At 33.9% G+C, this 17,185-nt stretch overlaps 1 protein-coding gene and 1 long non-coding RNA gene across 2 annotated transcripts; both read left to right on the top strand.

Annotated features, from left to right (window-relative positions):
• The first annotated feature begins 3,820 nt into the window (after positions 1-3,820).
• LOC134278227 (uncharacterized) lies at positions 3,821-8,266 on the top strand. The gene is made up of 3 exons (XR_009994398.1): positions 3,821-4,124; positions 4,986-5,176; positions 7,186-8,266. It is a non-coding gene; the product is annotated as an uncharacterized LOC134278227 (long non-coding RNA).
• A 4,023-nt stretch (positions 8,267-12,289) lies between these two features.
• Positions 12,290-14,868, top strand: LOC134278226 (uncharacterized). The gene is made up of 4 exons (XM_062760544.1): positions 12,290-12,322; positions 12,959-13,034; positions 13,578-13,727; positions 14,568-14,868. Exons 1-4 carry the CDS (start codon positions 12,308-12,310, stop codon positions 14,837-14,839), a joined length of 513 nt encoding a protein of 170 aa, XP_062616528.1. The 5' UTR covers positions 12,290-12,307; the 3' UTR covers positions 14,840-14,868.
• Positions 14,869-17,185: the final 2,317 nt, after the last annotated feature.

The raw sequence follows: 17,185 nt of genomic DNA, 5'->3' as shown, positions 1-17,185 counted from the left end.
TTTTATGAGAGTGGCTTCAAAAATGGATACCCAAGCGGACCAAAAATACTTTAGACGCAGCTTTTGTAGAAAAGCGGTAGATTTCTGAATTAAATCGGTAGGCGGGAGATGGAGTGAAAAAGCGGTAGACTCCCGCCTAAATCGGGAGAGTTAACATGTATGTGTTGAGAAACAACAACAACAGATTGATACGCTTACACAAACAGTACCAAAGTCTCACAGTCTGATTCACCTCGGAGGGGTAATAGACCCGTACCGTTCAGAGAACGTGGCCGAGGAATCAGAAGACAGGATCAGATTGTTTGTTATGCCTGTAACGGACTTGAACATTTTCCCTTAATAATGCCCAAATTGTAAAAATGGGTTTACAGTTTTGAAGGACTCGGAGCAGTTTTATCTCAAGAGTAGACCTAATGGGAAAGATTGTGAAAGCCTACGCATCAAGATCACTGCGGAAATCAGAGAAGAATATGGAAAGATACAGTTCTATGAAGCTTGAACTTCTGGCACTCAAGTGGTCAGTTAGTGAAAAATTTCGTGATTACCTCCTTGGATCGAAGTTTATCATTTACACTGACAATAACCCGCTTAGTTACATCAACAAACCAAAGCAACGAGTAGACGCAACAACGATGAGATGGATAGGAGAGTTAGCTCAGTTTGATTTTACAGTGAAATACCGCTCTGGTAAGGTCAATCGCAACGCGGATGCGTTAAGCCGTAGACCTACTTCACTGGAAGAAGAAGTGAAAGTTTCCTTGATAGGATCACTCAGAGTACATCATTAGAGATGTTAGATAGCCGTCTACTGACTCAGTTGAATTCAGAGACTACAGACTTTGAGATGCGGACATTGAGCGCCATGACAACGCTTCCTGAGTATATTCCTGCAGACATAGCAGCACTTCAAGATCATGACCCGAAGTTAAGCAGAATCAGATATTGGATGGAGGAAAATCATAAAATTTCGGTTGATGACTTGAAAAAGGAGCACAAAGATGTGAGAAAACTTCTTAATCAGAGAGATAAACTTTTCATTGAAAATTGTGTTTTATACAGGAAGATCACAGATGAGACTGGTGAACAGAGACAGCTATTACTTCCTGAAGTTCTGAAGAAGACCGTTCTGGAAAATATTCACAACCATGCAGGTCATCAAGGTGTTGAACGAACTTATTCTTTACTGAAGAAAAGATGTTTTTGGCCAAGGATGCTACAAGATGTCCAGAAATGGTGTAAATCTTGTGAAAGGTGTTTAATAGGGAAAGCTCCAATTCCAGCGATTAAGCCTACGATGAGTAATTTAATTGCGTATAAACCTCAAGAAATTCTGGCCATTGACTTTACTCTGTTAGAAAAATCATCTGATGGACGTGAGAATGTGTTAATTATGACAGACATTTTCTCTAAATTTACCCAGACTGTACCATGTAAAGACCAGAAAGCAAATACTGTTGCAAAAATTCTTGTTAAAAACTGGTTTGTGAATTTCGGAATCCCTAAGCGTATCCATAGTGACCAGGGACGCAATTTTGAGAGTTTCATTGTTCAAGAACTGTGTAGTTACTACAACATTGAAAAATCCCGGACAACGCCTTATCGTCCGGAAGGGAATGGACAATGTGAAAGATTCAATAGGACCATGCATGACAGACTGAGAACATTACCTCCAGAAAAGAAAAGGAAATGGCCTGAATATCTTCCATACTTAGTGTATATCTACAATGCCACTGTTCATTCATCGACTGGTTACTCTCCACATTTCTTGTTTTTCGGACGAGAACCAACACTTCCCATCGATTTGATGCTTGGATTACACAAATCTTCAGATGATGACATTGAAAACTTACCTATGGATGATTGGATACGAGACCATAAGAAGAAGATGTTGGAAGCATCAAAGTTGGCATTGTCTAATACGGAAAAATCTGCAGAACAGCGGAATCAACAGAGGAACAAGAAAGCCAGTGTTTCAGTCATTCCAGTTGGAACAAGAGTTCTTACGAGGAACCGCATTCTTGGAAGAAACAAAATTCAGGATACATGGTGTGCTACTCCATACAAAGTTGTGAAATACCTCGGTGATAATGTGTATTCCATTCAGCTGGCAGACGGATCTGGCCCGATCAAGAATGTGACAAGGAAAGAAATCTTAGACACAGCTGTAAAAGTGAATTCGAATTATGGATGTTCCAGTTCTGAAGAATCTGACCTCGAGTATATACCAGAACAGACCGTACAAGTTCAAGAGGAAGAACATTCTGCAACCGCTGAGAATTTGGAAGAAGCTGCGATAGAAAAACCGTGTGTTCCTTCAACAAGCAGGGAAGATTCAGAAGAAGAGACGGTAGAAGTGACACCACCTCGACGAAGTAAGAGAATGACGGCAGGGAAACATTCTAACCCGTTCAACTTACCTAAGAGTACCGTACCGTGCAATCAAATTTCCGCTGGACCGACAAATTTTAAAGAACTAAGTGATGCGATTGTGAATCTTGGTGCTACATTAAGTGCTACTTTAAGTGATTCGTGGGCAAGACAAAATCAGATGTAATTATGTTATTTCATTTGATTGTGTTGAATTGTGTATATATCTGAATGTTGTGATAGAAATTTTTATTTTTTTTTAAAAACCTTTTCATTGCTGTGGAAAGCAATGACAAAAGGGGGGAAATGTGTAAGAGGGCGAAGTATATTTTGCATCGGGTTCGAGATTCAGATTGAAATTTTTATAAAGTTTATAAATTATGAAAAGGAAAATTATTTTTATGTTTAAATCCTTTTTGAATAACTGAAATAACGTTAGTATTTGGCTGTAAGTAATTTTTATAATTCATTTTTTACACTTGTGAATCTGTCCATTGATTGGTCAATTTACCGAATGTACAGTAGGCCATCTTTTGGCGGTATTTTCACAGTAGATGTTGACTAGTGAAGACGTGTGTCAGCCGTGTTACTAAACGCCTTTTTGTCTGATATATGTGAGTAATGATATTTTTGTCTTACATTCATATTAGACTAGGTACTTATGTCACAAGTGAATCATGATTATTCTATATTTTGTGAAATATGCAACTGTGTAATTTCCCGATTGAAAGTTATTTATTGCTAGTCAGAAAGGATGTCCTGATGTTACCATCTAGTCATTTGTTTATAAGTATGTTTACAGGATAAAAATAATAGATGCCCTGATAATATGTTTTTAAAAGATTGTTCAATGCAAAACATTTTTATTATAATAGTGGTTCTTTGTCAAGTACATGTATGTATAGTTTGTATGAATTGAGTAGTAAGACCTGATTGTATTTATAGTGGACAGTCCTTGTGTGATGACGTCACAGTGACCGGAAGCGGCCATACTGTATTCCTTACTTAGGTTTGTGAGCTGTGTACATTTTTTATTACTTATTATATATACTGCATATTTATTTCTTGCTTAGATTATATGCTGTATGATAAAGTGTAATAGAAGTCTGACTGTCATAAATATTTCTTAATGAAGTGAACATTACTTTTTCCTAATATTGAAATGTCAAGAGGTGATATTGTACTTGTTTACATTTATTTTTTATGACTATCATTTTCAATTGTGTATTGTTTATTTTAGTACCACTGTCATCATAATCATCATAATCATCATAATTTTTGAATACTCATTCAAATCAAGAATAAAAGAAGTACGAGAACATTATTCTCTTGTGTTACAAATTAAAAATTAAAACGTCATGTAAATATCAGGTCTCTAGTATATCCCGTTTTTAGTGTGCCCCTTCGAGTCGACGTTGGACACATATTTGCCATGGTTTACAAACTGAAACTAGAATGATTTGTGAAGTTGAACATTTTCTCACAAAGAATCCGTTTGTAGACATGTACACTCATTTAATCTGCAGCTACGAAGTACTTTGTCACTTCTCTGGAACATTATTCTAAGCAGAATTATGCCGATTCATATATTCTAAGAATCTTGTGTGAATTGTTTACGAGGAAATTCTGACTGTCACATTAACAAGGATGAACACTCTTGACTCTGCTTCGGATTCCCCAGTGATAATTGTATCGTGTGATGAAAGAGCTGACGGCGACATTTTAATGTATGATTGGCTTGGACCATTGGAATGAAGGTTAGAATATTTTTATTACTTAAAATTTACACTACTGATTACATGACAGTGACATACATTGATGTTATTAGAAATACACAGACACACCGATATATTATCTGTTTTACAGTTCAGACGCTCTCTGTTTAGCTTGTAAATCCCCACAGCTTTATATTTTATTTTTTTTTAAATTTGAGGATGTAATTTCAACAGTCCTACTATCTATCATAGTGATCATACTCTATAATTCAAACTGCACTTAATGTTACAGAATATATTCAACTAATTATATATTGACAGTGTGACTGTAAGGGTGAGGGCAGATACTTATTTAGTTTTAATTTAAGATTGTGCTTGTCAAGCCGCATTTGACATTTGGTGCATCCATGCTCAGTGTTCACACTGAGAGTTTATTCAAATGTTTAATTCGAATGAATTCACTGCTCGTTAAATTACTTCCCATTAGCTCCATGTGAACATGAGTAAAGATAGCTAATTCAAATTAAATAGAAATGAATTTTGAATGTAGCTTAAACATGTTAAAGAAGCTAAGCACTGTGGGTCCAAAGTATGCTGCGGAAAAATTGTGTGGAGCAATGTGCAAGTCACAATTCTTCTTTTGCCAAGGTCTTATCATAAGAGCTCGCATTATGGGCAGGGATTTGTGCTGCTGTCTGGACTCGCTATAAATAGATGTTCTCAAAAAGTCTTAATTATTTAATATCATACTTTACTGACAAAAAAGGACAAATATTGCTCAGTTAAATTGCAAAAGAAATTTGTTTTAAAAAATTGTAATAATAGAAAGTTTGCTTTTTTGTTTGATAAGACTGCTGTTATGGTTTAATGTTTGTTTATTTGCCTTAATCATACATTTTTCAGTCATTTCATGGTGCCACCACTTGGGATGGTATTTAAGCTGCAAATATAGACTTGTACTCAGCACTTATTGCCTTTAAGAAGTATGAGATCCATTTTGTGCTAACACCTACCGTGACACAGAATCTTGGTTTATGCAGTCTCATAGGAGTAACCTGTCTAAAGCATTTAGCAATGGGATTGGAACCTGCGACGTAAGGTTCAGCTTCTTATTGATACTTTGATTTATAATATTTATTTGAGAATTTCACTCATTCACATACTTAGAGATGTTGATATATATTGTTGAATAGCATCAATTTAGACCTTTACTTAGCTAAGTAAACATGTACTGTGAGGTTTTTAAGGTCTCATTCATTTTATATGCCAGATGCATGTTAAGGAACATTACTGCATAAATGTTTTTGTCTTAAATTTGAAGCTCTTTACTAATATAGAGATATGTTAGTGTTAAACCTCTTCAAATTAGGGTAGACCTTTACTTTAAACTCAGCAATGTGAGTGTGTTGTGTGAACTTGTGTTAGCGAGACAGTGTGTTGTATGAATTTGTGTTAGCAAGGCAGTGTGTTTTGTGAACTTAATTGTGTTAGCCTGACAGTGGGTTGTGTGAATTCTTGTTAGCTTGACGATGTGTTGTGTAAACTCGTGTTAGCGGGACAGCGTGTTGTGTGAAATCGTGTATAAAGTGTAAGTGTGACAGTGTGTTGTGTAAACTCGTGTTTGCTAAACAGAGTGTTGATTGAACTTGTATTAGCGAGACTTCGTGTTGTGTAAACTCGTGTTAGTGAGACTGCGTGTTGTGTAAACTCGTGTTAGCGAGACTGCGTGTTGTGTAAACTCATGTTAGCGAGACAGCGTGTTGTGTGAACTCTTATTAACGAGACAGCATGTTGTGTGAATTCGTGTTAGCGTGACAGTGTGTTGTGTGAACTTGTTATCCTGAAAATTTGTCGTGTGAACTGGTGTTAGAGAGATAGTGTGTTGTGTGAACTCGTGTTAGCGAGATTGCATATTGTGTGAACTCGTGTTAGCCAGACTGCGTGTTATGTGAACTTGTGTTAGGGATATTGCATGTTTTTTGAATTTGTGTTAGCGTGACAGTGTGTTGTGTGAACTCGTGTTAGCCTGACAGTGTGCTGTGTGAAATGGTATTAGGATGACAGTGTGTTGTGTGAAATGGTATTAGGATGACAGTGTGTTATCGCAACAGCGTTTGGTGCGAACTTGTGTTAGTGAATAGTGAGACAGCCTGTTTTGTGAATTCGTGTTAGCGTGACAGTGTGTTGTGTGAACTCGTGTTAGCCTGACAGTGTGTTGTGTGAAATGGTATTAGAATGACAGTGTGTTGTGTGAAATGGTATTAGGATGACAGTGTGTTATCGCAACAGCATTTGGTGCGAACTTGTGTTAGTGAATAGTGAGACAGCCTGTTTTGTGACTTTGTGTTAGCGTGACAGTGTATTGTGTAAACTCGTGTTAGCGTGACAGTGTATTGTGTAAACTCGTGTTAGTGAGACTGCATGTTGTGTAAACTCATGTTAGCGTGACAGTGTGTTGTGTGAATTCATCTAAGCGTGACAGTGTGTTGCATGTACTTGTGTTAGCTAGACAGTGTATTGTATGAACTCGTATTAGCGAGACTGCGTGTTGTGTAAAACTTGTGTTAGCAAGACAGCGTGTTGTGTGAACTTGTGTTAGCGAGACAGCGTGTTTGTGTTGCAGTGTGTTAGCATGTTAATTTCAACAGACTGCCACTCCAATGCAGCTTTAAACAACACGCTGCTGTGTTTACACAAAACAAAATATCATGCAAACACAACTCTAAACAATCTGTTGAGTGTTAGCTTCACTGCATGTTGGATTCAGTGTGCTGGCATATTATCACTGACGTACCTGCTAGCACATTGTCACCTCGTGCTAGTATGTTGTCATAAATACTCTAGCACATTATCCTAAACCCGCTAGTGCATTATTACTTTGCACTTGTATGTTGTCTTATTAGGGGATAGCATAAATGACTGCCTTAATTGGTGTAAACTTCTTTTAATTGATGAAAGAGTACATTAAAATTTACAAATTATACACAGAAAATGTGACAATATCTTATCTCTCAATTTGATAATCTAATTTATAATCTCATGAATTGCACTTTTTATTAGTAAAAGAATTATAAATTAAAAAATTTCAATTTCTTTTGGATAGGTGTGACTCATCTGAATACTGAATTTTGATACCAAGCATGACCATGATTTGCCAGAAGATCATCTGTTTGGATGTGACATGGAATAAACAGCATAGTGAAAATAAGTCAAGTTTTGGTTTGTGAAGACAATTTTTAAACACACTGTGTATCATTTTTAAATTTTGATTTGACAACATAAATCCACAAATATGAACATATCAATTGCTCTCAGTTTTTCAAGTGAAATAGTTTTTGTAACAGAAATACATGTACCAGTAATTACATTGGAATAAATGTTATTTTTAAATATAATAATATTTTGTTTGTGTAGCATGTTGACCTCTTTATTAAGGTCTTCCCTTTCAAAGTTTAGACTTACTTATTCTAATGATTAAGATAGATCCTCTGTCTTCAGCAGGAATATAAGATCTTGTAATACATGTATGTGTATTTTTTACAGTATAATGTAAAAAAAATTGTTATTTTGGCACATACAACTAATTAAAGGCATAAACATGTGTATGATTCCAAGGAATTCAGTACATAGGGCATGTACATGTAGTTTTCTAAAACAAGATTGAAGAGATGTCCAGTCGCATTTCAATGTCAACTCCAAAACTGTGCCTGTTGCATACTTATTAGCCCATCTGAACTAAAGGAACCAGTAAATTTTTTAAAAACATAATTTTATCCATTATCATCATTGTCTAAAATTTCACAATATCATTTTCCAGAACCAAAGTGAAACTAGGCACAGAGCATCCTTAGTGTAGGGGATTCAAATTGTTCTTATGCAGGGCAATACCTTCAAAGAGATTTGTTTCTTTAATGCTGTAAATGTATTATATTTAGCTTGTACAATATTTGGTGGAAATTGACTTTTGAATAAGTTAGCGTAGATATTCTTATTTATGTTTATGTACAAGACTTTTAGCTTTGTACTTGATTTAGTGATTGCTGCATTCCGCCAAAGCCGCTAAAAAAGAATACACAGCCATATGTAATATGTTCATAATATACCTTTCAGAGAATTTTACACTCCTATTGAGGTACCACCAGTTGCTAGTGGAAAGCTTCAAATTCCAAACATACACAACACATTTCTGTGCGTTTATTATAAAAGTATTGTTCTACTTACTGATTGCAACTAATGAAGATTGTTCATCATTATTGTAAATACATTTGGATTTTTTGAATTATTATATAATTTGTTTATTTTATTTACCTAGTTATATTGTATATTAAATGATTTTAAAGCCATTTTTAAGATGGTAATGTAGCAAAACACTTATGTTTCTGTAGTATGACACGTTTCACAAACATAATTGCAACAAACATGATATATCCGATATCAAAAGTCATAATATTGGAAGTTAAACTGTTGTGGATACGATTTCAAGAATGCTGTTAGAGAGAGTACCCTTTAGACCTCATGCTCACACCAAATTAAAGAATTCAAGTAAGGGTTTTTGAGACAAATCGAAAAAGAGAATGTTAGCAAAGTTGACAATCTAGACAGAAACATTTAATCTTTTGCTTATCGCTAGGAAGGAAGACCCACTCGTTGCTTTGCAACGAGCTTTGCTCTAGTTATTATTATTGTTTTTTTTTCTTACCGATTTTGTATACACGATTTCTCGGAAACTGCTGGATAGATTTTCATGAAACTTTCAGGACTGATAGAACATCAGACAAAGCTGATATATAATTTTTTGTTTTGATGACGTCACTTCCGGTTTTGAGATTTTCGCGATTTGGTGATTTTCAGGGGGTCACATTGTCCATCATTTTTCTTTTTCTCAAAAAATGCTTTTAGACTGAAACTTGAGATTTTCAGCGATTATAGAGCAATATGTGCTGATGTGACACACACCTCTCTTTTTCTCCGGAAGTGCCGCACGTCAGCGCTCGCTATGGCTCGAAAAAAGTCCTATCGGGAATTTAGAAATTTTTCACACATTTTTGGCAATATCTTTTTACATGTAAATATTTTGTAAAGACATATAGAACAAAAGTTGTGAAGAATATCACAATTTTTCAAATGACATCAACGATAAGGGGCTGGCCCCTAAAATAAAGGGCCAAAAGGGGCCGAAAGTTTTTCTTTTATATCTCAAAAAGTATTGAGAATTTGTAATACATCAAAGAAGCAAAGTTGTTCAAAATGACAAGCCTTATCAAATGAGGTCGTCAAAATACGTCCGGCGACGTCACTTCCGGTCAAACCGGAAGTAGTCAAAAATATCATTTTTTGCCGTTCTTGACAGGTTTTTGGGTTACATATGTCACTGGAAGCTTAAATCTTAATTTTCCTTCCGTCGACGTCACTTCCGGTCAAACCGGAAGTAGCCAAAAATGGCTTAATATTGCAATAGTTAAATATAGATTTGGAGGATTAAACCATTTTTGGACTTCATTACTCATTTCTTTTGAAAAATGAAAGTTGCAGATGTACTTCCGGTCAAACAGGACGGAAGACCTACTCGTTGCTTTGCAACGAGCTCGGCTCTAGTTTTCTTATTATCATTTTTTTTCTTACCGATTTTGTGCACGGCTCGATGGATTTTTATGAAACTTTCAGGTCTGATAGAACATCAAAAAATCTAGAAATAAAATTTTTTAGTTTGATGACGTCACTTCCGGTTCTTAGATTTTCGCGATTTTGTCATTTTTAGAGGGTCACTTTGTCCGGCAATGTTCTCAAAAACCGTTGAAGATAGAAGTATGAAATTTTCAGTGATGATAGAGCAACCTTTGGAGAAGTGAATTGAGTATATCATTGTCACCAGAAATACGAAACGCCGACGCTCACTATGGTCCGAAAATAGTCCTATTAAGAATTTCAAAAATTTTGACACATTTTCAACGATAACTTTTTACCTAGAAATATTTTGTTAAGACATGTATAACAAAAAAGGTGCAGAATTTAAAGATCTTTTAAATGATATCTCGAAAAAAGGGCTGGCCCCTAAAGTTAAGGGCCTAGAGGGGCTAAAAGTTTTTTCTTTATATCTCAAAAAGTATTGAGAATTTGAAATATGTCAAAGAAGCAAAGTTGTTTGAAATGTCAAGGTCAATCTATTGGGGTCATCAAGAAACGTCCGGCGTCGTCACTTCCGGCCGAACCGGAAGTAGTCGGAAAACACGTATTTTTGCCGTTCTTCACAAGTTTTTGGGTAACATATGTCTCTGGGAGCATAAAAATTTATTTCCCGTTCGTCGTCGTCACTTCCTGTCAAACCGGAAGTAGCAAAAATTGCCTTATTTTTGCATTTATTAACATGGCTTTAGAGGATTCAAACCATTTTAGGCGTTTTTTTTTCATTTTTGTTAAAAATGAAACCTACTTCCGGTCAAACAGGACGGAAGACCTACTCGTTGCTTTGCAACGAGCTTTGCTCTAGTTTTTATTTATTTTCTCATGAGTTTGTCTTAATGCTGTTATCTGATTGGTCAGAATGACTGGCGCCTTTTTTTGTTCTGTGTATTTATAGCAATTCACAGTTATCGCTCTTGACTTCCTTATTTGGAAATTGTCCAGACCTATTTTATTTGGAGAATGTTGGTGCATAAAGTTGAGAAGTCGGAAGTCTTTAATATGTTGATTTTATAGACTTTGAATTTTTCTCTAAATATAATACTTTATTTTGAATATAAAAGTTTAAAAAAAAAATTCCAGCTAATTTATCTCATACATTTTAAAAATAATTAATAATAATTCTGTCGTTTTCTAAAACATAAGTAAAAAACAGATATATCCTATCCAGAGTTGGTCTATAATTGTTATAAAAACACATTTAATACTACTATTCTACACCTAATTATCAAATATGTGCAAAACGGGATTACACTATTCATAAGTTCCTTTTAATTATGGTTAAGTGTGAAAAAAACCGGCTTCAAGTGTCCAGCGAGGTCTAGAAGCTAATTGATTGTGCAAGCCAAACAACTGGTGCTAATTCAAATAACTTGACAGTTTAGCATACAAAACTGAAAACGGTACTTAATTAAGAGGCTTATTTGGTTAATAAATTCTTCATACCTTTGTCGTATTGACAAGGAGGATCTTACTGTGGCTCTAATATCTCTATGGCGATGATCTTTTAACTATGGCGCAACGGAATTTAAATCTGGCGGGTCTGCCTTGTTAAACGGCAATTGGAGAACCCTTGTTTCATGTAAAACCACTAAATACTTTTCTAGAAAACGCACAGAAAGGTTGCGGGAAAATTAATTCGAAACGCGTTAAAACTTGAAATTTATTTGAACATGTCATGACTGCTTATCTGCTTTTTTAAAAATATATTTCTTCAGATTCATATCAAAAGTTAAAAAAAACAAACAGCTGCTGCAGTTGCTCCACAAAATCGTTACACAGACTTTTTATTATGTCATACTTAGATTGGGCGAAATAATGTCACGTTAATGCAGCAGATTGTCTAGCAAAGGTTTGTCTAAAAGATGGATTATTTTGAAAAGAGTGGCAATATTTGATTTACATTCATCGATATTCAAATGCAAAAACATTCAAATAGCATATGTAACGTAAACTTTGTTACAAATGTAAAATTATTTTTTAATAATTATTTTAAAATTGTTTTCTGAACAAAAATTTAATGCTGTGTTATGAATGAAATACATGGAGATAACGAACAGTTTTCAAGCTCTGTAGTCCAGCATAGCAAATACGGACCTCATGATTTGGAATAACGGAAGACTTTATCGGCAATTCAGTGTGTATAAAGTGGCCTTGGAATTAGTATGAAAAAGTCAATCAGCATTTGACTCCATGATAAATTGCATTTGCTGACAAGGTTATTGTATCGACTGTAGATGCATATTTGTAATAAAATGATATAATATGTATATATGAATATTTGTAATGTAAATTGCATTTTCATGAATTTCTAATGTTATTAAAGGACTGGTTTTTTTAATATAAATGGGGACGAATTTAATGTTCCTTCAGATACATATTTTTCTTACTTTTTCCTGTCCTTTTTTTGTAAACATTATTTTTTGTGAGATAGGTCTGCTTGGAACACCCATATTAAATGTCAGGTACACAGGTGTTCGATTACTAATGACACTATAATATAATCGTAAACCAATGTTTCTGTACATTTCATTTTATGGAATGAGATGCAGTTTTCACTGGTATGTCGTTATTTATAATATGTAAGAATTTAAAATTTAGTGCTTGTTCTTTTATCTTATATCTTAAAAGGGACAATTTTGATTATAATTTGGTTTCTATACACTATGATGGAAGAAAATAAAATCGACTGGTTATAATTGAGGGATGAATTTTTAAACCCTTGATTTGTTTTCAAAATATCAAGTGATAATGAGAATATTTATTCTACATATTTCATTCATTTAGCAGACAATAATACACTAAAGGTATAACAATGTCACAAGAAATATATTTAAAATTAGAAGTTTCACATTTAAAAAATTGATTTACTATGTACAAGGGTAAAGATTGAAATTTTCTCAAAAAATGTATTCTGATTTCAAATTACAAAATTGTTTTCCTGTGAAAGAAGTATGCTTTACTTATTGTGTTATTATAATGATTTTAATAATTTTTATTGTTTAACAAACTTTTAGGAGAACAATCACTCTCTTAAGGATCAGCTTAAGAAATACTATTAAATAGTGTTTAAATACTGATATGCAAATCCAAACGATCTATGTAAATCAGTTCATAATCTTTTATTGCTTATCGCATTTGATCAAATATGAGCCATGGAATCTCAATAATGATGCTAATTTTTCATTGATTCTTAGATTTTCATCGTCATTTTTACCATATTCCGAGCAGAGTCCGATGCTTGGTGGATTAAAAAGCCATGTCAATACAAAGGTAAGTATACATTGACTGCAGTACTTATCATTGATCTAATTTTGTATTTTGAAACTTTAAAGACAGATGATACAAACAAGAATCGGATGCCTATAAACACTCCGACCTACTTTGGTTATAAATAATATAAATAATAAATTTCCTATATATGAGGAAATTGTAAACTTTTTAAGATGTTCAAAATTATGTTCAAATTTAATTTTCAAAATTACACCTATATATATTCAATTATCCCTATTAATCTATACATTTTTTCACTTTAAATCCCATTATTGTGAAACTTTGAATAAAACTATGTGGCTAAATTCCTTTGTATTACTTATATAATTATGACTCATTATTTTCATGATTTTTTTAAAAAATAAAAGTTTACTTGGATCATCTGTCTTTAAATCCAGCTCAAATCTTATGAAACTTGATCAAGAAAATTTTAAATTTTAAATGTTTTACTTTTTCTTCAATGTATTTAAACAATTATGTTTTACAAATCATGAAACTAAATTCATGTTGAAAGACATTTTTAAAGTTTAAATCTGAACATAGTTGGAGCCTCGGCATACTATTTTGGTACAACAAACTTGAGCTGCATGATTAGAAAAGTTCTTAAAGGCAAACGAAGTGCACCACAAAGGAATAATCGAGAATTCAGCCATCGATTCATTTACTACCAGGGAAAATACTTCGATTTCATGGGTAAGTTATTAATTTTTATACTTCAAGCATTTAAAATTGCGAATAAGTGACACGAATTTTCAAAATAATGTCTTAGTCACAATATTTTCTCTTTTTTACATTCCTAAAAGAACATTTCTGTTTTGTACCAATCTTCCTGTTTATCTCTCCAAAGCTATAAGGTTAGGTGAGTTTTTATGGTCACTTGTCGTCCGTACTTCGTTTAAATTACGCCAATTTAGATGTCTAGATGTCTTTCTGTCCATCCGTAAACGTTTTATATTTTTGAGTTCTTCACCAAAACCAATACGCTAATATCAATTGAACTAAACACAACAATCTTAGGCAAAGGAGTCATTCTATTTCCCAACGAGGTAAGGTTAAGGAATTGTAAACAAATTCTTGGGGTCAACCTTTCTGCTCAAGAACCGCTGGACCAGTAGAAAAGGAACTTTATTTGAAAGCTCCCTAACAATGGGTGAATTCACTTTTCTTCTAATTATGGTCCCAGCGATAGATTACTCTCAGAAAAGGATGGCTATAACTAGTAACATAAACATGCAGGTTCATTCCGTTTAATCAATTCCTAACCCCTGGCCTAGTTCGTGGTCACATTAGGAGATAAACATAAACTTATAAATAAGAGGGTTTTTTTTACTAATGTACTTTGAAGAGAGGTAATGTCGATCATGATTAGATCCTTTAATATGCAAATATCCTCCGTTATGAAGTTCAGATTCAAATTAATACAAATCAGATTCCTGAATAGATTGCTTGTGCAAAATTAGAGAACAAGATCAATTTTTTTTAACGTGAATGTAACTCGGGTGAGCCTTGAATCTCATGAACCACTCTTTTTAGATACATCAAAGGTCTATATTTCAAACAGCCGATTTTACGGAGACCGCTGCAGTGGTGGAATAGAGAATAATCCAGCAGGGTACAGTACGTTGAGCCTCAGTTGCATCGAGGGATGCGCCAGAAACTACCGATGTAAATATGGAAAATATAAATTATTCAGGAACAACTGCCACGATTTTGCCAACAGGATGTCTCAAATTCTCTGTAAAAATGGGTCTGACTGTCCGACATGGTGCTTGGGTAGTTGCAATGATGCTGAGTACAATTACTGAATAAGAAATAAATAGTTTGACGAAAATCATTTTTTTCTTGTTTTCAATGAAAAGTTCAAGTACATTTTTTTTAGTATTGATAAAATGATCCTTTTCTCTGGTATTACTTTCAAACGAAATCATGATTTTTCATTTTTATTACGAGTATGTTTTAAATTTCTTTTGAAATAAGTTTGAGTCTTCTCATATTTCTAAGGATACTCAAAGGCAAAAATAAATCCTTTTATGAGTTTTACATCACTATTTTCTTACATAATGCATAAAACATTTTTAGTTCCTTGAGGAAGACTTTCATGATTTTTAGACCCCTTCTCTGGGGTACATGAACAGTATAGTCATCATTCAGGTCATTTAGATAGAGCAGCACCTTGTATTTCGTAAAGTATGAATGGTTATCATTCTTGACGAAATGTTTGAAAAAAAGAGATTGCTATCAACGTCTATGAGACACTTAGTCCTATTCACTATAGACCTGGCCTGGGGGCCATAAAACTTAGACGAGCTCACTTTTGATCTTAGTCTCACTTTTTCGAAAGGACTACAGGGTATTTTAGAAAACATGCAACCATTTTGAATGATTACATTTTACTGGTGTTTCAAATAATACAATGCACCAACATATCAAATTAAACGTCACAATCTCAAGATTTATTATTATAAAAAAGAAGTTAATCTGGCAAACAGAGAATGAATTACAAAAGAAAAAAGAAATGTGTTAATAAATTTCAGTTATTTACAAATTATGTTCCAAATGGCATCAATTTTGGAGAATGATAAATCTATACGATGCAAGAAAGATCTCATTACTAGTGCAAAGGGCCTCTTGGTAATGAATCAGGTCTCATTTTTCGAACCATTTTGAATTAATTTGTTCTCTTGCAATTGGGTTATGTTTTATAAACTTTTACCTTTAGATATACCAACAGATAAAAGTCAAAAGGGGGGGGGGGGGTGATCAAGTGAGTGTTGAGGCCCACTTTTAATTAATGAATTTGAAAGAGTTGAATGGTCCTCCAATTATTAGTTATAACAAGTCCAAAGTTTAAGACTGAAGAAATATTTCAGAATCCCATATTACACATTTGAATAGCAATTTTGGGACTTCTGTCTGATGATTACCCTTATTAAATTCCACATTTAGAATGAAATTATCTGTTTTTCAGTGATGTTGAATGTGACGTCATAATTAATTCAAATGATTATAATTCCCTAAATTGTTATTATCAACAAAAACTGAAGCCATTTTTGCATAATTCTACATAAAACTTTCATATGTTTCTGTTTCATGTTTTCTGAAACACCCTGTATATAGTGGAAAAGTGAGATTGAGATAAAAAATGAGGTCATCTAAGTTTTTTGTAAAATTCTATCTGCTTCTTAAGATACACAAAAAGGCATGCCAGATCGCCCTTTATTTAGCGCAACTGGACACCCCACGGAGAAAATGTCTGAATACATACATTTACACCTCCCTCCACACGTAGAGAATTTTCCGTCCTATCTGAAGGACACAACGGACTACACAAACAAGACGCCCTCTACAATTCGTTTTAAGAATTCATTTTCATTAAGTTTTTGAAACTTAAACTGTAAAAAGGTAGATTATGCAAAAGACCCAAGAACCTAAATGGTCACCGGAGTAAAATGCAACAGTGTTAAGGATTCATATTTATATTGAAGTATATGCTAACTTATGCTAATTGAAACGAAAACCCTTAAAGATGTTCTTACTCCGTATTGCTGCCCCATCGCTATAAGCTTATTAAATTCTTCAAATTCTTTATAGGATAAATGTTTTTATCTCATACGTGTGGGTGATACAGGTCGTTGGATAAACTTATGCTTTATCAACGGGTAGATGCTTTATCAATAGCACTTCCGGTTTTGACACGATCCCTCGCTTCAAAATTTTATTTGAAACTTTTATTTGTGATCCTTATTATTGCCCTAATAAAATGAATGATAAAGAGCGATAATATCGTTAAAAGCAAGAAAAAGGCTCGTATATGTCAAAGAAGTGTCTTATTTTATCAAGGAACCTGTATTGGCTACTTGAAGACAGATGTTACCCCCCTCTTTAAATCGTTTTCGGAGAAAGTAAAGCCTAGCAGTTAAGTTGTTGTTATAAGACTCCTTTAACATCTTCAATAATGCTTTCTTATATTATACTACGTATGCCTACCTAGTAATTTAGGTGTAACTTACCATGGATCAACAATGAATCTACCAGTAAGCCCCTAGCCTTGTCTATCACATTTTGTACTGCCATCGTCCAAACGAGTTCATTTTCATGATCCAATGGTCCTTACAACTTTCAGTCAGAAGTCCGTTTGATGTAAAGCTCCA

This window comes from Saccostrea cucullata, unplaced genomic scaffold (assembly GCF_032062105.1).
Source record: "Saccostrea cucullata isolate Sc308-1 unplaced genomic scaffold, CSIRO_AGI_Scuc_v1 ctg6723, whole genome shotgun sequence".
Taxonomy (NCBI): Eukaryota; Metazoa; Mollusca; class Bivalvia; order Ostreida; family Ostreidae; genus Saccostrea; species Saccostrea cuccullata.
The sequence above is the reverse complement of the archived record's forward strand: the minus strand, read 5'-3'. Positions and strand labels throughout refer to the sequence as shown.